Source organism: Anopheles coustani, chromosome X (assembly GCF_943734705.1).
Source record: "Anopheles coustani chromosome X, idAnoCousDA_361_x.2, whole genome shotgun sequence".
Classification (NCBI taxonomy): Eukaryota; Metazoa; Arthropoda; class Insecta; order Diptera; family Culicidae; genus Anopheles; species Anopheles coustani.
The window spans coordinates 1,136,606-1,158,525 of record NC_071290.1 but is presented as its reverse complement, the minus strand read 5'-3'; the positions used below and the strand labels follow the sequence as shown (position 1 = coordinate 1,158,525).

The 21,920-nt window shown below is 49.4% G+C and overlaps 2 protein-coding genes across 3 annotated transcripts in view; one reads left to right on the top strand and one right to left on the bottom strand.

The window, feature by feature from the left end:
* LOC131269783 (uncharacterized) overlaps positions 1-18,312 on the bottom strand; it is a 96,969-nt gene extending 78,657 nt beyond the window's left edge. The window contains exons 1-6 of one of the 2 annotated variants that reach the window (XM_058272299.1): positions 18,158-18,264; positions 17,952-18,097; positions 15,805-15,917; positions 11,387-11,502; positions 11,224-11,286; positions 2,555-2,598 (exon numbers count right to left, since the gene is read on the bottom strand). In XM_058272299.1, coding sequence (XP_058128282.1) covers positions 2,555-2,598; positions 11,224-11,286; positions 11,387-11,502; positions 15,805-15,917; positions 17,952-18,045 — 430 coding nt within the window. In that variant the 5' untranslated portion in view covers positions 18,046-18,097; positions 18,158-18,264. Of the gene's footprint in view, positions 1-2,554; positions 2,599-11,223; positions 11,287-11,386; positions 11,503-15,804; positions 15,918-17,951; positions 18,098-18,157 lie in introns of both variants that reach the window. The other variant, XM_058272298.1, reaches the window with a different exon arrangement.
* On the top strand, positions 966-21,591 carry LOC131269763 (chitin deacetylase 1). The gene is made up of 7 exons (XM_058272274.1): positions 966-1,017; positions 8,145-8,239; positions 14,030-14,141; positions 14,522-14,649; positions 17,464-17,606; positions 20,448-21,053; positions 21,116-21,591. Exons 1-7 carry the CDS (start codon positions 966-968, stop codon positions 21,462-21,464), a joined length of 1,485 nt encoding a protein of 494 aa, XP_058128257.1. The 3' UTR covers positions 21,465-21,591.
* The last annotated feature ends 329 nt before the right edge of the window (positions 21,592-21,920 follow it).

Genomic DNA, 21,920 nt, shown 5'->3' with positions numbered 1-21,920 from the left:
CCCCTCGACAGCACCCCCAACCACGCAAGACTTCGAACTAGCCATCCCCGGGTACAGTGCCCCGACGCGTCCGCCGGGGGGGTTCGTCGTCTTATGTTCGTGAATGTTTCAGGTCTCTTACCATTTTTGCTTTATTTTTCCATCTCTGTACAAGAGATGTGTGTGTGTTTGTGTATATGTGGTGTGGAGCGCGTGTGCCGAGACAGGCTATGGCGGCGCGGCTTAGTGTGCGTGACAGCCGTATGAAGCGTGTATGGGGCCGCGTCTGGGCCCCGCCGCGCCTTGGGCAGGTTGGTTGGCAGGTATCCGGCACCGACTGACCCCAGTCCGGTACCAGTGTGGTTCCGAGCGTAACCGAGAGCGGCAGCATCGGCACACCAAGCGCAGTTAGTCGGTTTTTCGAGCTAGACGCAGGTCGGCGATCGAATTCCCTGCCCAGCCCCGTCTGCAATCAACCCTCCCGCGCACCAGAAACAAAAAAGTGCAACGATCAAAATAAAAATTGTTTATATAACCGAAGGAAATTTTCACAACAAACAGTCACCGAACGGACCTGACGTACGTCCATCGGCTGCAGCTGCAGAGGTTGGAGGCTCCCACGGGACCGGTTGGTGGTACTCTTTCTCCCTATCTCCCTCTCTCTCTCTCTCTGGTCGCTCGTCGAATGGTGTGAAAGTTTTCTTCGGTGTTTTGACCTCCCGCGTGCGCAAAGAAAGTGCAGCCCGCTCGGTTCGCCAGTGTGTTGTTGCGTAAGATTTAAGGATCCACCGCGCAGTGAAAGTGTGTACGAAGCTAAGGCCCGGTTTTCAACCACTCAACCAATCGCACGCCGCAGTGGAAGTGGGTCGTGCGGAAGAGGTGTGCAGCAGCAGCAGCAGCAGCAGCAGCGTGGACCCGCGCACCAACCGGAGGAACCTCGAACGTCGCGCGCCAACGGAACCCGTAATCGGCGCTATCACGCCAACATGAGACTGTTCGCCGTAGCTCTGTTCGGAGCTGCAGTGTGTTTAGTAAAAGGTAAATCGCACACCACACTGACATCTTACCTTCTAGCGTCAATATCCTCCACTCCCGCGGAGGGTGGCTCCGTGACAGACAGAGTGGTTACGCCGGCTAGTTGCCAATCGGCTACACCGAGCGGATCTCCACCAAGAGCGTACTTAATATGCACGAGCGCAAAGTACTCTCTAAAACCCTACCTGAACGTTGCAATGAAGAAGAAAGTCAAACCGAGAATTCAAACCGACTATTATGTCAGTAATACAACCATTAAAATTCCAAAAACTATCAAAAAAAAACCACGAATGACGCTAGATCCACTCCACAGGATGGTGCCTTCCGTGTAATAACTATATTTTTGGGATGTCGATGTCCGATGACTGAAAGCCCCCATGGGATTTTCTGATACGGAAGAGAACCTTAGTTGCCGTTGCGGCTTTCAATGTTATTTGGAACATCTGATAAAAGCAATGCGAGGGGTCGTTAGTTTACGTCATAGAAAGTTATCCCTCCCGTGGACTATTTGGAGTCTAACCGCGCTATGGTCGGTAATTTATACACTCCATAAGATCGATCATATCGATGATAATGGTTTATAGCGTATAGACCTAGTGTCCCGGATGCCCTGGAACATCATTTTTTTTCTAATTCACAAACCGTTTGAAACACGTTTGATTTTTGACTGCGCGAAATCCAATGTGGAGTTTCCATAGCGAACTCCACACACGGCTCTGTTTGAATGTGCATTAGAAATCAATACGATTCGGGTGCCTCCCCATCAAGTTTAATGAGCAAACAAACCTTCAAAGCAAAAAGCAAGCACCTAGCGCACTTCTTTATGCGACATGCAAATATCCTGTTCGGGATAAACAAATAGACCGTACTAGTGTTGTGCCTAGTGAATCTTTCGACGAGATTCATTCATATGAATCTTTCACCTAACATTCATTCAGCTGGATTCTTTGCGGATTCGAATCTTCAAAGCTTAATGAATCTTTCGAAACCTTAATGAATCTTCACGAATCTCCACGATTCTGTCATTGGCGTGGACGGGCACTTTTCATCAGTTGATGTGTCTTTGGGGTTCATGAATCTCTAGAGGAAAGATTCATGAATCCCTAACACGCAAAGAATACTTCAGAATCATGAATCTGAATCTGATTTACACAACTCTAGACCGTACATAACCACCACCACACATGCGGCAAAGTGGATACCGCATGAGCTCACATTCGATCAGAAGCACCGTGTCACAAATCATTGAAAACGCTGGCGAAACTCCACGAATTGAGCTTCGAAGGGCTACCCCATCCACTGTATTCGCCAGATCTGGTCACCAGCGACTATTTTCTCTCTGCAGACCTGAAGAGAATGCTTGCGGGGAAGAAATTTTGCTCCAAACAGAGGCCTACTTAATAGCTAAAGATAAAAAATATTTAAAAAATGGCATACCAGCGCTATATGCGCTGCATCGCCCTCAAAGGCAATTATGTTGAATAAACAGATTGATTGAACCAAAAAAAAACATGGTTAGGACAACAACCTATCTACGCACCTGCCAACAAGGTTAAAAGACACGTTTTCCGAAACGTTTTCCACCTGTAAAGAAAAGAAAAGGAGTTGTGTAAATAATGTTGTAATGTAAAGCTAATGAAGTGGGCAATCTAGGTGATGCACGCAAAGAAAAAGTGTGCAATGCAATTGTAAATTGGTTGTATTTTACAGATAAGTAAACCGCCAACAAGGTCAGACCGAAGACGAACGGGAAGCAACAAATTCATGGCAGCACGCTTGCAAATCACGCCCTAATGCTGCCCATCCGCTGTAATCTAGGGAACATATTGTGCACACCGGGTTCAAAACTACTCCACCGGCACCAATCACCTTCCGCTTCGTCCAGCCTACCGGGCGTCGGTGTCGGTGGGCGACTTAATATTTCATTAGTTTCATCACGTTTTCCGCCTCACCGGATGCTCAACGCCCGAAGGCTCTCGATCTCGGGGCGGGCGGTACAAACCCACCCAAAACCCGGGTCCGGAGGTCACGTTCCGGAGATCAAGAAAACAATCCGGAGGGGGGCCACCACGGCGCAGCTGGCAGGTGGGGCGCGGGCCAGGGCGAGGTTAACGGGGGTAGGCTCAACGTGGCTTACCTGGTTTTTCCTCCGCCTCGGATTGCGGAATCTCCGAGCCAGTGTCCGACGATGCAGCGCGCAACATCCGTCGTACCACACGTTTGACACGGACCAACCGCCAAGGCGTCCCTCCCGGTGTCGATGCTGATCGAAAACAGCAATCGTTCGGTTCGGTTGTTTTGTGGCATTTTGTGCCTTCACCCCCTTCACCAAAGCGTATTCCGCGTTGTAAACCCAACGTCCAACGGCGGTCAACATTTGCCTAAACGCGAAAATACTTGGAGTTCCGTTGAGGCACGAACCATTTTGAAGGTTTGGAGACAAATTTGGTATGATTTAGGAAGCAAAATATTTACAGGAGCTGTTTTTTCGAGCTCCTCCTCGCCCAGCAACAAAGAGATTTTGTGCCGACCGAAACCGCTTTGAGTTCCAAATGATTGACTACTACAAACATCTTAAAGGTAGGCAGCGTCCAAGCAAGAATGGCTTACTGAAAGCCAAAGACGATGTTAGAAACAGTCTGGAGAGGGACAACTAGTAACTAAGTTCGGGAAGTAAGATCTAATGATCACAATCTACCAAATGGGCGCCAACGCCAAGGATGCTAAGCAAAGACCGTCGCAGGTTGCATCCGAAAGAGCCGTCAAGGAAATCGTCGACGTTCGCATGTGCTGTGCTGTTAGCTGTTCCGCTTTTGCGTCAACCGGCTGTCGGCATTGTGTTCCAAATTACCACACGCTGGCGGTGTTACAACGCTAACACGGAAGCGAATGCCATCGACACACCGCACTGGCCACAATTCGAAAGGTATGCGAGGCGTTGTCGATCGGCGTTTCGATTGTTTCCCTCTCCAGGAACGCATTGAGGCCTTTTTAGAGCGAGCACCTTCGCCCAAACCGCGACTTTACCACGATGTTTTCGCAAAGACCCCCTGTGGCCTGTATACTGCTGGCAGTGGATCGCGCTTCCACAGGTATTTCTGCTTCTTCAGAGCCCTCGTCCAAGGGGTACCTTCAGCAAGATCAAGTTCTCTATAGAGGTGCATTCCTATCTCCCTCCGGTACGCGTTTGGCCAGCAAATCGGAGACCTATAAACAAAACATACTTGTTACTGTTGATCTTGATTAAAGCTGGCTGACAACACTGACTGAGTTACTTGCATGTCGCTGTACTTCAAAAGCAGTCGAGAGAGATTAGGCCATATTGAGCTCCTTTCACACCCAATGTTTGCGGCGCTAATGTCGTTCCATTCACATCATGCTTGGTGGGATTTGGTTTTTACGATATATTTGTTGCAACTACAGCCGCTTCCACTTTCACGTCCACGTACACAGAGGTACCAGAGTGCATGCTGACCATTCCCGTGCATCCATGTGGTGCCTGTGCTTACGATGTTGCGCTGTTGATGGAGGATGGAGGAGGAGGAGTAGGTAGAGCTTTCTCGCCGATAAATTGGCCAGACGACGCCAGGCGGCCCCGCCAGTCTTTCCCCATCAGAATGCGAACTGGCCGAGCGGGCGATGGTTGCAAAGTAAATGCTTCCTCTGGTTTTTTCTCTTGCCAAAATACCCCCACAGGAGCTTGCATCACCCTCCCGAGAGATATCAACCACAACCACCACCCTGGCCTGCTTCAGAACTCATGGCTACACACACACACACACCCTGATGGGCGAGAGGGGTGGGCCGACGAGCGCTGGTAGTTTGACTGATTTCCACCGCGGCGACGAGGCCAGTCAAGCCGGTTTCATTACTTCATCCTTGGAAGACAAACTGCCCGCGCCGAGCTGCACCAAACCGAACGCAAATGGCACCCCACCCCCCTTCCCTCCAAGGTGTGTCAGGTCTCTAGCCTCTCAACAGCGCGCTGGTATTGTTTGTTTTCCATATTAGCGAGAAAGGAAGATGGAGGGGGGGGGGGGGGGGGGTTTGGGACTGTTATCGGGGCGCGGAAGTGTCGCTTTCGATTTCAATTTGCTGCTGCTGTTTTCTACTTTCCGGTTTGTTTTTTCTTTTCTTTTGTTTTTTTTTTGTAACAGCTCGAATGTCTCTTCTCCCCCCTTCCTTCATCGCATTTCCCTGTCGATTTCCCTTTCGATTCGATAACTACGGCCCCGCGCGCGCGTTCCCCGCCCCCCCCGTTCGGTTCGAATGCCTTTCGTCCAATTTCAACTCCAATTCCGGGGCTTTCGTTATATCATACAACAATCCCCCGGACGCTTCTTCGTCTCGGCCGGCGCGAAATATTAAAATATCTTCAATCCCTCTCGGATCGGTTGTAGTAAAAAAAAAACCGTGCGTGCATGTGAAAGGCGGCATTACCAAACAGCCGCGCGGGACGTCATACCAATATCTTTTTAATGGGCGAGAGAGTTCGGGCTCGGGAAATTCGAGCAAAGCCAAATTGCTCCGCAAACGGGAAATCGTCTCGCCGGAAGCGACAAAACACGGAAGAGCCGGATGAGCTGTTTTCTTTGACGTAGTTTTCACTTCTTATTTCACGTAACTATCATTATAATGCTGATAATTACGCTGATCTCGCTCGATGTACTCGAGAAGGTGGATTAAATGAAGTTGATGGAAGAATCATAGGTAACTAGTGGCCGATTCGCGTGCGTGATGAATTATTTGGTTTGGAGTCTGCCTTACACAGGCGACATTCACTTCTAGGCCCGCCGATGGCCTTCAGCTCTTGTTAGCATCTAACGAGTCCTGCGCGAGAAGAGATTGTTGTTCGCGGTGGAGTTCCTGACAGCCGGGTGGGGTTGAGGGGTTGGGAAAAGCAAGGAAAAGAAGCCGTGCCTAAGTGAGGCAACGGAGAGGCAACACCTTGCGTGCAACACTGCCCCAAACCCGGACCGTTCAGCTCGAATGCACACAACCGGCGGAGTGGAAACTCGCCGCAAAACAGCAGCTACATTGTTCATCTACTGTGAGCTGCCTTGGACGAGGGTAAAGCAAAACATTGGTGAATTTGTGCTTTGTGTCCGCAAAGTCTCGCATGCCAGCGTTGAGTCAATTTGTTTTCGCGTGGATCTTTCTTCCTCCATATCCATTACTCCAACTTCCCACCAGCTCAAGCTAATCCAAATAATCAAGTTTGCGTGCGTGCCACAACGTACAGTCGTAAGCAGCATATTCTCAAGGCATCAAAATGCATAAGTATAGTTAGAAACAGCCGCCCTCCCCCGCCCCCTCGGTTCGCCAGATTAACGATATGCAAAATTCGTAATCGTTCAAGGACGTGCCAAATTTTCACCTCGGTTCAAGTTTTTGCTCCACTCTTTTTAATCTCTGCCTCTGATGGTAGCGGCAAAAGCCGGGGTTCGCGCCCGCCGGAGCGGATCCCGCGAGACCTTATCCAATCGAGGAAATGGTGTTGAAACTGTCACCGGCGTACCACGCACGCCTAGCAACACCCAGCTTCTGGTTCGGGGCTTTCGCGTGCACATACGTAGGATGTCTCCGTTCCCCGTGCGGTTATACGTAACTATAAGGTCGGCTGCTCCTGTGTAGTCCACGGACGGGCACATATAGGAGACACCCGACGAGGCGCAGACCTTTGATGCCCGGCCGGAGCCATGCGGGATCCGAAAAATCGATTCAATCAGTCGGTTTTGCCTATATTTGCATAAATAGTAAACAACACCAATCAGACGAAAACCCACCTCGTAGTATTAGCATAATTTATTCCGGGCAACTTTTTCGGGCATTGCAAGGGGGGAGGGAGAAAAAAAGGAAATAAAGAAGAAAAACCCTGATGGCAGTGTGTTGAAAGTGGCATCTCCTTTTAAACGCCCGGTGTGATAATAGCACTCCACACACCGATGTGTGGCGCCCCCGAGCACTCACCAGACGGTCCTAGTGGTGTCGCGGACACGGGGGATCAGGCTGGAAGGTGGACCCGAGTGTTGGGAAAACATATCCCACTCCACCGACACCACACTTCGCGGCGTCGCTGGCTGTTGCTTGGAGCGACAGAATCTTCTGCCGCAGAACAGGAGGGGGGTTCCGCTACCGGGAACTAGCGCCTCCGTCCGCACATGCAACCTTTAAGGTTGCATTCTCGAAATCATACGCCTCCTCGACCTCGGAAGGAGGAGAAGGAGGATATTTTCGATAACATCAGGCCGGATGAGACCTTTTCCCATTATTTTCTTTTCTAATCAGCACCAACTGAAGGTACTGAGTGGTGCACTCATCAGAAGTTGGCGTAAATGAGGCTGACGCGCGAGGAAACGCTGCTCTTAAGCAACCTTAAACCTATCGGGGGGACTTTAGACGATGTCCACCGACAGTTGACCTACATAAGATTTTATTTAAGTGACGTAACGAATAGACGACAAATACCAACAGTCTTTTTAATTCTCACATTCGATGAGTTTTCGCAGAGACTCCACCACTTTTAAGGTGAAGTTACAGGAAGGAGGAGGACTGTTAGCCTTTTAATTAGCTCCTCAGACTGTTCTCTACCCGCCTCTTCGATTGGTTCAGTGTTGTTGTTGGTCCATTGTCTTCACGACCCAAGGCAAATGGCATAATCTAAAACCAGTGGCAGATAGCTATCTCAATTTGGAACACAGGCGAAGCAAAGGGCCCATTGCAAGGGCTATGCTGCGGAAAACTTTATTTTCACCCTCCCCAAAACCATAAGGAAGTCACTCGAGAGCAGAGTCCTCCAAGAGGTCCAACTCTGGCCAGATAATATGTGTTCTCGAAACTAAAATATATATACGAGGGCCGGGAACACAGTTTAGGTTATCTCCCAATGCAGTAACGCATGGGTTTTAGACTACTTCCTATTGGAGAATGTTACTTGTGTGTCTATCTATGACGAATCTATGTCTGTGCGTTTTTGTGTATGTGCCAACCGTTTATCTCATTTACCATCTTTCTGTTGCTGAAGAAAACTACAAAACAGAAACGAAAGACCCCGTCTCCTCTAACCTGATCATGTACTGTGTGCGCTGACCCCCGTTCACCTCGATATCTTTTTCCGTGCCTCGTTTCAGCTCAGCAGAATAAGGAAGAGAAGGAATTCAAATGTCCCATCGAGCAGGGCAACGGAAACTTCGCTGACCCGGTGACGTGCCGCCGATTTTATCAGGTATGTAGCCGCTACCGACGCACATTCTCTATGTTAGGGCTGCCGAATGGCGTCGCTCCCGCCGAAGTTATCTGCGATCACATCCATCTGACACTGATGTATTTTTCGGGACTGGAGGAGGTGAGCGCCAACCTCTAGCGCATCTTCAATTATTAGCCAAAAGTATGCAAGAAGCACTTTAGCTTGCGGCTACCTCAGATGCCTTCATCCCACATGAAGCTTAAATCAGTAGAGCATTGTGGTCCCGAGGGGAATGGTGGTACGGGGTACTAGTTAATCTATTCACCCAAAAGCCTGCCCCAAATGGGGGGACAGACACAGACAGTTTTGGGTCTTCCAGAGTGTCCAGATGGAATGGCAATTTCATGAGCAACGAACCAACCTGCCCGACCAAAATGCAACAGCGACCGGCGGCAAAAGATCGGTTACGGTCCGGTTACCACCATGGTCGGTGTATGGCCTATTTTCCGCCCCGCCCCGGAGCACACATTTCCTCTGTCGTCGTCAGCAAATGTGCAAGGTCGAAGACAAAAGCAAGACATCCTACCAAACCCTGGAAGGACGATCTCTCTCTCTCTCTCTTTCCCCCTCTCTCACTTGAACCATCAAAACGATCCACACACAGACATGGAAGAGCTCGAAGGTCAGAGGCGTCCCCGAACCGGTCGAAACGGCAAGGAAACGAGTTCGGGCGTGCTAGTGAACTTTACTTTATATCATCTCCTGCTCGCTTGGTCATCCCTCAGACGGCACCAAAATAAAAAAAAAACAGGAAAAACGACGTGTTGGCTCATGCCAAGTGGCATTAATTGCACCGTTCGAAGCCGGGGCTCTACGCGACGAAATGATCACTCGAATGGTACACCACACCCGCGGTTTGCTTGTCTTTTTTGTAGCAACATATCGCTCTGTAAATCTGACGATGGAAAGAGACCTGAAAGTGACGCTCCGGGCGAAGAAAGTAAGAAGACATGGACCGACGGGGCCCAATGACAGACTGGTCCTCGGCCGGATGACATTTCTGGGCTGCAAAACATATATCGAACCCATGGCCAACAGGTTCAAACCCCCTGTGTGCGGCGATCGTCTTCATAACCAACCAGTTGTCGGTGGCTTCGGCGATGCTCTGCTGCAGCCCAAAAGGTTATGCGCTTATTTACTCTTCCCTTTCCTCCCGGTGGCCTGCCTGGGCATGAATATTCACAAGCACCGGCTATTAATAGGTAGGTTTTTAGTTTAGCAGCACACCCAAGACACCTGCGTTGAGTCGTAAACAAAAAACGATAGAAGGGGAACCATACGTCGCAGGCTTTGACAGCAAAAGGATGTTGGGTCGCGTTTTGTTCCTAAACCAAACTTCACGCGACCGCGCTTGACAACGGTTGAGATGGGTGGAACAAAAAAAAAACAAAATGCGCCCCTAAAAGCGCCCTACATGATAGGTCACGCCAGGACCGGGGCCGGGAAAACCGGCGCGTGCAAAAATATGTCAGTGATAGGAGCCATTACAACACCGCGCGCTGCAACAAGAAGGACAAAAAAGATAAACAGCTCCATAATTTGATCTTGTACCGTAAGCTGTAGGATGGCGGAAGGGTAGTGGAAGGACGGAGGAGAGGGAAGAAGAAGCTGGACCCGTTGGGCGATCCGACCCCGGCAAGCCCGAAGGGCGTTACATCCAAACGTAATCAACATAAATTCCCTTCGCCCAACCTTTGGCCGACGGAGGAAGCTTCTGGCTTCGCGGTGTGGACAACACTCCCCATTGCCCCTCCCGTCTCGCCGGTGCAAAAATCAGCGCCGGGAAAATGTGTAATGACAGGGCGACACACACACACACACACAGGAGCGAGAAAAAAAGAAACGCTCGAAACCGCCCTTAGCAGCAGCTACCGCAATTATTCGTGGCGTTTATTTGTTTTGTGAGTGTTTTACTTTCGTTGCCTTTTTTTCTCTTTCTCGTGGTTTCTTTATCATTTTCCGCTCCCAAAACCGTGTAGCGAACACCTTCTCAGGATGGGGATGAAGAAGAAAAAAACAAACCAACATCACCCAAGATGGACAGCGAAAAGTGTGTCCGAAGGAAAAAATAACCACTAAAACAAAGGAAATGGCATCTTCTTTAATCGTACATTATCGTCGCCTGGGCCTACCTGAGCCGACCATCAACGACACGGGGTGGGGATGGTGGTGGAGGCAGGGCTGCGCCCACTCACCTTCCCTCACCCGCATTCCAGCACAGTGATCTTTCCAAGAGCAGTGCACTTCGTCACGCCAGAAGCATGAATGATAATAATTACATTCGCGAAACTTTTATTACTATCTCCGACCCAGGCATTGCTCGCAGCCGTTTCGCGACCGGGATTCGGGGGATTGGGAGGTAGAGGGGGGGGGGGGGCCTTTTCGCATTCACAATCGGGTTTTCCTTCTTCCTTTCCCTCCTCCCTCCAGACACGCTTTTCTTTTTGTTTGCTTCTCCAGCTTCCTTCCTTCCACTCGCAACGCAACGTCACCGGGGGACACTTTTTCCGGCCCTTTGTTTTTTTTTTAAGGTTCTTCTGTTCTACTTCTGCGTGTCAATCTGCTGGGCACTTTGCGAACACGGTGGCGGTGCAGCAATTGCTGTGCCCAAGAAGCGATAGAAGAAAAACAAACGGTCCAAATACTTTGGACACAGAACGGCGAAGGGCGAAAGATGCAAGTGAAATGGAAAAACACACAAAAAAAACTAGATTCGTGTGGCGTTGCTAACGCCCGTCGGTTGCAGAAAGTTGCGTTCACAAGCAACGCTCCACGGACCGCTCCTATGCCGTCCGCCTGCAGGTTCTGAACCTCGAGCCACTGGAACTGGGATGGCGTGTTGCCCAAGCCATCCCTATCTTTGGACGTTAGTTTCCATCCTTGAACTTATAACCCATCACGCCCACTAAACACCTCGTCCTCTTCTCGCCCCGGCGAGACGTTGTATCAGGTTCGGTACTTACCTTGTACCTTGCCCCTTATCTTGTACATCGCAAAGCTCTGGCCTCTGATCAATAAACTTTAATCTGCAAAAAAAGAGAAACATTATCAGTGAAAGCGATCAAATGACAAGAGTAAAAATCAACCCACATGCTCAAATAGCTATTTAAGAAACTTCATATTTACCTAATGTTTAGCTTCTTCTTCTTCGTGTTTGTCCGTAAAGACAAATTATTCTTCATTCTAAAAAGTTTACACGAATGATTTTGAGCCTCACTTTTTACAATCACAATCACAATCACCTGTGAAAAAGAACAGAGAAAAGAAAACAAAAAACATGTTAGTAAACAAATTGCACAAATTGTTGCAAAGGAAGGATCTAGGGCCTAGATTCTAGGCCTGGCCCGGGAGCATAAAACGTAGTTTAATCATCCCTTCCTTTCTCGATCTGCTTCTTGAGGAGTCAACAGCCAGTGACATCCGTCTTCCCCGACCTTCACACCGCTGGTACATCCAGCGAGAAATTGCAAATGTTTAATGCCACAAGATTTAAAAGTTGCCACAAGCTTGGCATGATTATTTCTCGCTCCAGTCGCGCGCTCTCCAGCGCCATTCGGCTTATTTTATTTTATAGCGTTTAGTTCGGGTCAGCGAAACGTCTTGCCGGTGCTAAAACCGACGGCTCGCGGGGACGCCTCAGCTTTGGGGCACTTTGCCGCCCGGCTGCGATTACTTCCCTAATCTACTGCCGCAACCCCGGCGGAGCAGGTGGTCCAGCCAGAAGCGGCAACGTGCTTAAGTCCAGGCCAATTGGTAGACAACTACCCACGATATACATATGTACGAAAATATATACGTATATATATATACTTAAAATCAAAAAGAAGTAGACAAAAGAAAAGCTCTCTAGCCGGATTCCGGTAATGGATGGAAATTTTCATTCCGGGTCGCCTCCGATTCACCCGTTGTTGGCGTAAGCCAGTCGACCTCCCCAATTCGAGCGGCAGATGTTTGGCTTCCCTTGGGAGGGGGTTGGGGAAGGGTATGGGGGGATTGGGAGAAAAAAGGCGAACAAAAAATACGGCCGATGGTATGGGTAGGATTGCTTTTAAAATTCGGAGAAGCTGCAAGGATGCTGAAAGCACAAGCACACCGGACGAATCTGGCACGAGGGCACGTCAGCAATTTCCGACGGTTCACACAAACGCTGGCGGGCTGCGCAGGGGAACGCTGGCGGGGCGGTACAGGTAAGGCATGCCGGGCAAATTTAAAGTAAGTTCAGCTGGACATTAAAACTTCCAACCCTCCCCTCGTCCGTTCTCGGAAAAGACGAAATATAATCAGTTGAACTTTTAGGGTAATGTGCCTAGCATGTGGGATGCTGTGCTTGTGTGTATGTGGGTGCGTGTTAGAAACGCTTCACTTTTCTAACGTTAGCTGTCAATTCGGCCAAAGCACATTCGGGCGAGCTGATCATTCGCGAGAGGAATGATAAGCAAAAACAGATACCGCCGAAATACGAACGTTGACGATCAGCTGATCGCAGGGTTCATTCGCCGAGAAGCCGGAACCGTCGACCAGGGTCAACACTTAACCAGTACGCATTCGAGCGTAGCGGTGCTTTGTGAACGATAACAGGCAATAAAGTCACTAACATGCTCGCTTGTTTCTTGCACAGTGTGTGTTTAAGCTATTACAGCCGTATTATATGGCAGGTGTTATAACACAGCAAGTGTGTTTCCTTCATAGACGGACAGACGAGCAGGATTTAGATGTATCCAAAGTAAATATTGTAAGCAAATCTGATGTGCACATGGATTCTATCCGGTAATAGGTTGCATGATTTGTTTCAGCTCTTCCAGTTAGCCAAAGATGCCAGAAAAACAAAAACTCCCGTTCCAAGCCCATACGAACACAGCAATGAGACTTAGAAGGTGGCGTATAAGGCTGCAGGAACATCATAATAATTATCCTATACGACAGCCCCGGCCGCAAGCAGTATAGTTTCGCGGATGGCCATCCAGCAGAGATGCTTCACGAGCACGAATCTGTGCTCAGTGTTGGTGTGAGTGTGTGTGCGCATTTTAAAGGACGAAAGGCGAGCAAAGCATCCCGACCCCTTCCCGCAGGCATGGGGATGCTGTAAAAGTAAATTTTTAATATCCGTTCTGGCCCTCCTCTTACCCGAGGGCAGTTGCTGCGCATCGGTACGAACGGAGGATGTGTCCTCGATGGCCAGAGCGCGAAGGCATGGGGTGCGGCGGTTAGGCAATAGAGAGAACGAAAATACTGGGACTCGCTGCCTGGAGTGCGCCAAGTTATGACTTCAGATTATGGAAGCGCACGCATTCATTTAATGAGATCGGACGTACGGCTTTACCAGTTTGAGCTCCACTCACTACTCATGTGTGATTGTGTGTGTTCTTGTGTGTGTGTAGTGATAGGCAGCATATCCGGGAAAGCCATCTTACTTTCCTCATACAGTTGTCAACTGCGGGCCAAGGCAACTGCAGCCAAACACTCGCCGGGATGGAGAACCGCACGACATTGGCCTTACAAGTGGCCTCTACCGTTCGGAAAGCGTGTAGTGACACAATAACTAGCGTTTCTGCTACTGATGTGTTTATTTATTTTGCTTTCCACCATTCCCCATTCCCCGTCTAATCTTCTCTTTCTTTTTCTTTTCTTTACTTTCGTTGCAAATTGTACGTCTTCGGTGCCGCCATCCCAAAAACCCAAACCCTGGCGAACGGAAACCTCCTGGACCTGGACGAACCCGATACTGAACAACACACACACATACGGACGGACGGACGGACGGACGCGCAGTGTGTTGATGGATTTCCGTACCTAAATCGCTGCCCATCCGGCCTGTACTTCGATGACATCCAGAAGTACTGCACATTCAAGGCAGAGGCCAAATGCGGCCCGCTTGCGGCAAGTAAGTAGTAGTTCGTACACTGCGCTAGAAGTATGCTTTCTCCCGCTCCCTCTCTCTATACGGGAGGGCACAGACAACCCTGCCATAGCAACCAAAGGAACAGTACAGAGGGAGCTGAGCAGGCAGGGAGGCATGCCCTACCCTGACGGTGACCCCGAAATAGTGTCCCATTGGTTGTGCTTGATGTTAAATACAATTTCCTGTCCTTCTGATTCTCTTGGCAACACACCGTCTGACGACTGGGTTTTCCTCTCCTCCCCACGTTTTTTTTCTTCTCCTCCGTTTCTTCCTTACAAATCGGTATCGACCGAACGTTTATAAAACATGAAAATACGACCCACGGCATATGTGCACGGACACGCGGACGGCACCAATTGCAGCACCGACGGCAACAACCGAATCTCCGATCGATCTGGCGAGAAAGTGTGATCACAGCGAGTGTCAGCTGCCGTACTGCTACTGCAACAAGGACGGCACGCTGATCCCGAAGGGTCTGGACCCGGAAGAGGTAGGTATCTTCGGCGGGATGGGAGTGTTTAACTAGTAGTTGTACAAATTTCCACTTACTATATCTCAGCAAGTAAACAAAACACATGAAAAATAGCAATGCTGCTTTCGATTGTAAGATTCATGGCATATTTCAAATACTAATATTTATAGAAAATATATGTGATAAAAATACTTTGTAGGATTGAATTCCAATGCGCACATCACGCTCACCAACTTCACGTGTATATATATTTCGACATTCTGTGGGTAATAATATTGGGGAGATTTTTATTTGGTGTTTTTGCGCCAAAAAGAAAAAGCAATAAAAACAGACACACAGTTGGTGAGTTTTCTTTGCCCTATCGGAGGCGCCCAAATCGCACCGTTCCGGTTGCATTTTCGCGATGCAGCAGCGTTTTTTGGGGTTACAGTTGCCTAAATTGGACTGGCAGCAAGAGCCGAATGGTTCAATCTTGATATTACCTCAATCCTCATATCGGAGTCCAAGGCCTCTCGTGTGCTGGTGCAAAAAAAATGGCTTCTGGCGTTGTTGGTGCGATAAAAGAGTACGGGGGAAGGGGAGGGGGGTTAAAAAAAAGTAGCATCAACCAACCGAGTCGTCGCGGCTGGTTTTCCAAATCGGATGCAAAAGAAAAGAAACCCCTCCCTGTACGTAGAGCCTAGCCTGCAGCGCGCAAAAGGATGCAAAAGGAAAGCGGCCAAATAAACCATGCGTTCTCGGGTGCAGCAACACATGCAGTGCGCTGCAAACGGCGTCACAAGACAACTAGGGCCAGACATTCGACCAGCGGCAGCAACAGTAGTGGCACCATACATTGCTACTTCAAGCGGAGCGAACCCTCGGAACAAGGTCGCACCACACCACGTACCGGTAAAAGCAGGCGGAAAACAAGACAAAAAAAATCCTCAAAATCCCACCGTTCCCCTTCGGAAGGCGAGAGACATCCAGGGAACACCAGATATAGCTTCATTACATTCGATCTGCCCCACCTGGCCAAGTACGGCGCTCTATAGCATTCCGACAGACTCAGCCCGAGAAACAGCACACAAAAAAGATCAACCGGCATCCCTAACCCGGCATCGGAAGCTGGAAAATAAGTAATCTGCCTAACCTAAACCCGTCCCCTCGAACCGAAGGCCTTCGGTAGCTTACTTGATGTTCCGCGCTCTGCTCTGCTCTGGTGTACCATCGCCCACATTTTATATGTTTCACTGTGCACGCTTGCCGCAATTTTCTGGCAAGCATCCCGACGACAGGCTCGAAATCTAAAAACGGAAAAAGAAAGCAAAGAAACAACAAATAAGAAACAATAGCTTTTTCCTGGTCACCGGAGGTAGTATAGCATGCTGCAGGCGTGTCGATTGAAAATCACTATCGGTAAGAAAGATCGGTCTGTGGCACAACACACTGTACCGTACTCTGGCAGTAGATGTTCTACATTATTTTTACAAAATAAAAAAAAGTCTTACATAGAATACCCGCAAATGACCTAACCAACATCTAAACTGTTGTATAAATTTCACAAATATAGCACATCCCAAGAGACCTGCTGTTTGACACTAGCTAACTCAGCACACATGTATCACAATCAATTCATCGAAAATTGATCACATCTCTGAGAGGTTCAGCTAGACGCCTAAATTGAAAAAAAACATTTGAAGAAAATCGTACAAATAAAAACAAATTGCACGGATATTGGCAACAAACAAGCTTAACAAACACAACCTCATTGAGGTGATACATTTGCCGACACATAGATTCACTGATCCTATACTGGATGCTATCGAAACCTATCGAAGAAAATGGCCAGCTAGCTTCCTGAACTAGCCCACTGTGTGTTTGATGTTCGATAGTTACCAGAAGCAGCCCTTTTTTGTGTTGATAGGCATGTGATTATCAGCTCGTTTGCATCGCACACTCAAACCCACACCCACCGATGATCGGCGTTCCAGATTTCAGGTGGGCGCGCCCAAAACCGAACCTTAGATGCTTCTGGTGCTTTTCAGCGTGGCCGTGGTTAAGATTACGGGCAGTGCAATAGTCAGGCCGGCTCCGTATCTAGATAACCATACTCGCCAGTCTCACCCACCCATGGCTTACGATGGGAAAGTTGTTTGCCGTTGTTTGTCCTTGCCGGTGGAGCATCATATGCAGCGGCAGATACGGCCGAGATTCTTAGGCAGCCATCCGCAGGCAGCATTACAATCGAAGCGAAGAATCTGAATTGCTACCTGCTTATCCTTGCACGAAAGATGCAGCCTCTGGAAGCCCGACACTGTCACTTGGGACTTCCGTAATCTGCAATAAGCTGTTACACCATTACACTGGCCAACAAGACTGAGCGAGTTTGTTCCAATTTGCTCGGTGACCGGTTCAACCGGTAATTTAAGTAAACAAAACATACAAGTGACAAGCAAAGCTCTCAAGTAAAAACGGATGTTTTATGAATTATTAATTACGAACAATTAATTACCTTGCTAGGGGTGAAAGTTCGCCTTAATCAAGCAAACAATGTAAATAGCTAATAACAATAATAAGAATAATAGTAATAAAAGATATAGGGATAGTCATTTGTATAAATGGAATGCAAATCGCGACACGGCCATCGACTTTAAAATGCGCTTGCGAATTGAAATCCTAATTCAGTGCGTTACTTTAGTGTTGTAAAAACCAGCAGACGCTATGCTCATTCTTACTATGCGATTTAGAACATTAGCAGTTAGCAGCATTGCATATTTTCTGTTATTTTGATTTCGTGTTGTACTTCATCGTTTACACAGACCTATAATCGCTTTCCCTTCATCCGCACAGACTCCGCAAATTATTCTACTGACGTTCGACGGTGCCGTCAACCTAAACAACTATGAGCACTACCGGAAGGTGTTCAACGGCAAGCGCAAGAACCCGAACGGTTGCGATATCAAGGGAACCTTCTTCATCTCGCACGAGTACAGGTAAGACGGCCACGCAAAACTTATCCCCCGTGTCCTTTAGCAGTGCAACGAAACACACTTTCATCGATTGCATCGTGGAGAAAGTGGCAGCAAAGTGGTGAGGGCGGCAGAAGGGATAATCCCATCTGATTAACCAAAACACGGAAAGAAAAAAAAAGGTAGACGCCGAGAAAACGGTCTCGCGGAATCGTTTAATCAACGCGGAAGCGTTGCGAAGTGCAAAAAAAGGGCTTTACTTCAGCCCGCGCACATATTCTCATTGCCAGCTCGGAAGGATGGATGGCTTGGAAAGGCGCAGATGTGGCAAAGAATGATCATTTTAACACCTTCGCTCGATGCACTTACATTTGACAAACATCCGACGCCCCCGGTGGTAACGCGACAAACGGCTACAATATGTCCCAGCGTTCTCCAGGAGAAACACGAGCGCGGGCGACATTGCACATTTGGCATGCCACCTCCGCGCCCCAGTCCGCGCAATAGCTGTGCGCCTAGAACGAGGAACTCATTACAGTGAAAGCTTTGTATCATTTAGCAGAAACGTTACTCACCGCCTTCGGTGCAGGATACGGTGCGCTTTAGGAATGTCCGATTTAAACGGCTCATTATGCTGCTTAACACTTCTCCGCCCGCATCACTCACACTCCACATGGCGGCCCGGATCCAAGATGGCCATATTTTAAGCCGGGAAACATAGACATTGTACCACGAGCTGCAGCTACTCCTTGCCGACACATCTAAAAATAAGAGTAGAAAAGAAGGGAACCATTAAACGCAACGTTCGGTAGCCGTTACACGTCTCTGCCATAGTTTCACCACAACCGGAAATACAAGCAGCAGCTTCCCAACAGATGGGGGTTTGGTTTGGTATGGGGGACATTACTGAGCGTGACTGCCCGTTTGAATATAGCCATTTGACGCTGCCGTATTCACCGCCGGTCAATTCTCGCCCTCAGCCTCGATCGGGTTTTGTACAAAACGGCAATAAAGAAAGGGCCAGAGACGCTTTTCATCGCCCGCGGGGAAGGACATCGCTACGCTGGCTTCAGCCCGTCGACACGATGGTACCTCGAAGAAAGGCTCGTTTTTAAAAGACACTTCTAACGGTCAATGGCAAGAGCGAAGCGAAGAAGAAAATCCCGAATGCGATAGATTAAGAACGATGGGTGGTTTTTCTTGTGTGCACACAGACTGTGAGCAACCAACTTGAGCAAACGCGCTCGAAGAAAACATTACTTAACGGTAAGTGCAGATTTTGGCAGATTTTTCACCATCCGCTCATAACCCTCGCCAAGGCGTCGGGTCCGTCTTGGGTAACCGGAAACGCCCCGGGGAGCGAAAATAGTCACCGTGCAAAGACACCTTTGCGCAATATGATGTGGGCAAACGTCGCCATTGAAGGGAGTGTCAGCAAGCAAGCGAGCAAAAGAAAGGCGAGAGAAAAATGGGAAAAACAATCATGGTGCCGCCGCCTATGGTGCGCTGCACATCAACGAATTGCCTTCTGCCCCCGCAGCACCATCCTGGGTGGGGAAGGCGAGAGGTTTGCACCTGTGCGGGTGAAAGCGGGACGCCGCCGGTTGGCAGCTAGCATCGGTGGCCGAGTCAGGGAAAGGATACGCCGAAATGCAAAGCGCTGCCCCACGCCCAGGGTGGGGTGGTGGTGAGCGGGGCGCGGCCAGAGATCGAGCGCGGCAAGCGAGCATTACTTCACCATTAAAAATGAAAAATTGTGCAATAAATTCTTCTAGCTTTTTCCCCCCCATAGCCCCCGGGAGCTATGTTTGATAGTTCCTTTTTTTTCCTCTCTGCCCGGCTTCTCTTCATCATTTTCAACAAAGACCGGGCCCGGGGTTTATGTGGGGCCACCACCAAGGGAGAAGAAGGAAAAAAAACGCACGCCTAAACTAGCAGTGGAAATTGTCTTTGTAAGTTTGCCCACCGGTTTTTTTTTTGCTCTCTTTCTCTCCCTTTTGTTGCCCCCTTTTGTGTCCTTTCTCGACGATTTTATCCTTGCCATTACTTTCGAGCGCACGCGAAACGCAGCCGGGTCCTTTGTGGCAGGTTCCATTTCCCTCTTGATTCGATTTTTTTCTGTTTTTCGTTTTTTCCCCCTTTTTCGGCCCGCTCCGGTTGCAGGCGCCCACCCATTTTACTTTTACATTTCATCCATCCTGAATTCATCCCGAACGGTGCTCACCTTTATCCGTTCGCCAAATCATTTGCGTCCCCGGCAGCAAGCAAAAGACGGAGAGAAGAATAAAAAAAAAAACAAGAAGCCCGCTGAGTTTGCTCGCTTTCAACTGTTAAATACGGCAAATCGTCGTCCGAGCCCCAGCCAGACTCCGGTTCCCCATCTTCAGTTCAATAAGGTTCTGGATGAGGAAGGTTGGGAGAAAAAAAAATAGAAAAGCAATCACATGAAGGAATGCATCAGCTTCTTTTCAACAAGCGGAAAGAAAGTGCCCGAGAAGTGTGCCGCCAACGCACACATTGTCGTTGCACGTTGGCCGGGGTTAGGGAGGGGGGGGGGGGGGGGGGTTGGTCGCCGGGAAAAAGGGTTTTTCATAATCCATTCCCGTTCTTTTACTACCCTTTTATACGACCGTCACGCGAATAGGTGCGAAATTTCATTGCATCATCGCGGAGGCGAACGATAACCAACCCCCGCCGGATATCCTTCCGACGAACGCGAAGGGCAGCGCAATCGTTTAGTGATGAAATGAGCCCCACTAACTGGCGGGAAATCGATTCAATTTCAACTCAATTTCCTACTGCCCTTCCGCGCGTGGGTGCCACACCAGACCGATGCTCAATGTATCTTGTCACATTCCGTTCCAGCAACTACCAGCAAATTCAAACCCTGGCGAACGACGGACACGAGATCGCGGTCGAAACCATCTCGCTGCAGATGGGCCTGCAGGACAAGGGCTACGAGGAGTGGGTCGGCGAGATGATCGGCATGCGCTCGATACTGAAGCACTTCTCCAACGTCTCGGCGAACGAGGTGAACGGCATGCGGGCGCCGTTCCTGAAGCCGGGCCGCAACACGCAGTACAAGGTGATCGAGGACTTCGGCTTCATCTACGACAGCTCGATCAGCGTGCCGCCGAGCCCGATCCCGGTGTGGCCGTACACGCTCGACTACAAGATACCGCACGAGTGTAAGAGCGGCACCTGCCCGACCAAATCGTTCCCCGGCATCTGGGAGGTGCCGCTCAACGCGCACTTCGTCGAGAGTTACGAGGGTGGCCACTGTCCGTACATGGACCAGTGCGTGCTGCACAATCACGACGCGGAGGAGGTGTTCGCCTGGCTGCAGGAGGACTTCGAGCGCTACTACTACCAGAACAAGGCCCCGTACATGATGCCGTTCCACACGAACTGGTTCCAGATCAAGGAACTCGAGAAGGGTCTGCACAAGTTCCTCGACTGGACACAGACGATGTAAGTAGGCACCGGTTTGCTTTACAGCATACACACTAACAATCTTCCTCTCTCTGTGCCAGGCCGGACATATGGTTCGTCACGGTTACGCAAGCCCTGACCTGGATAACCGACCCGAAGACGAACAAGCAGCTCGGTGGGTACGAACCGTGGAACTGCAAGAGCAAAACGACGCAAACCCCCAAGCCGTGCAACATCTCCAACAAGTGCGCGCTGGCGTTCAAGGAGCCCACCTCGAACATCAGCGACACGCGCTACATGGAGACCTGCTTCGACTGCCCGGCGGTCTACCCGTGGCTGGGCGATTCGCACGGTTCCGGCATTCCCGGCCGTGACAACTACATTGACCAGTCGGAGGGCGGGCCGGGAAGTGCCGCCAGCGGTCGCGAACAAGGCGAAGACGAGGAGTAGTAGCAGCGTGACGGTTAAACGAGCTGCAGCTTACTCCGACAGATGAGCGAACGTGGGACGCGTGGGACAAAACAGCACGTTCCCGTCTGCGCGCGAAATAAAAATCAAAATTGCTAAAACAGCTCGGCGCTGCCCCTTGATCCTATTTTAGGAATAACCTTTTTTTATAACATTCAAACACGTAACGGGTTTGCTCTTCTTAACGTTTTACTATCACGCTGTCGTGGTTACCGGCGATTCGATCACCGGTGTACCCGCTAAACCGAAACGTTGTCCAATAGCGTGTAACAAACATAGAAAAAAAAAGTAAAATAAACAATCGAAAGGACAAACTACAATCCTTTCTCAACATTTCTTCAAGCGTTTAAATATTGATTGTAAAACGCTGTGTTGTAAGAATTGGGATTGAAGATCCGAAACGTCTTCTTTGAAACGAACTTTGGAGAAACTGCTTCA

What these genes read in the sequence shown, in the direction of transcription:
- LOC131269763 (XM_058272274.1), top strand. Translation starts at nt 966, where the DNA reads ATGAGACTGTTCGCCGTAGCTCTGTTCGGAGCTGCAGTGTGTTTAGTA. An exon ending in ATGCGGCCCGCTTGCGGCAA is followed by an intron (nt 14,142 to 14,521) that starts GTAAGTAGTAGT and finishes CACCAATTGCAG; the next exon opens with CACCGACGGCAACAACCGAA. An exon ending in AGGGTCTGGACCCGGAAGAG is followed by an intron (nt 14,650 to 17,463) that starts GTAGGTATCTTC and finishes TCATCCGCACAG; the next exon opens with ACTCCGCAAATTATTCTACT.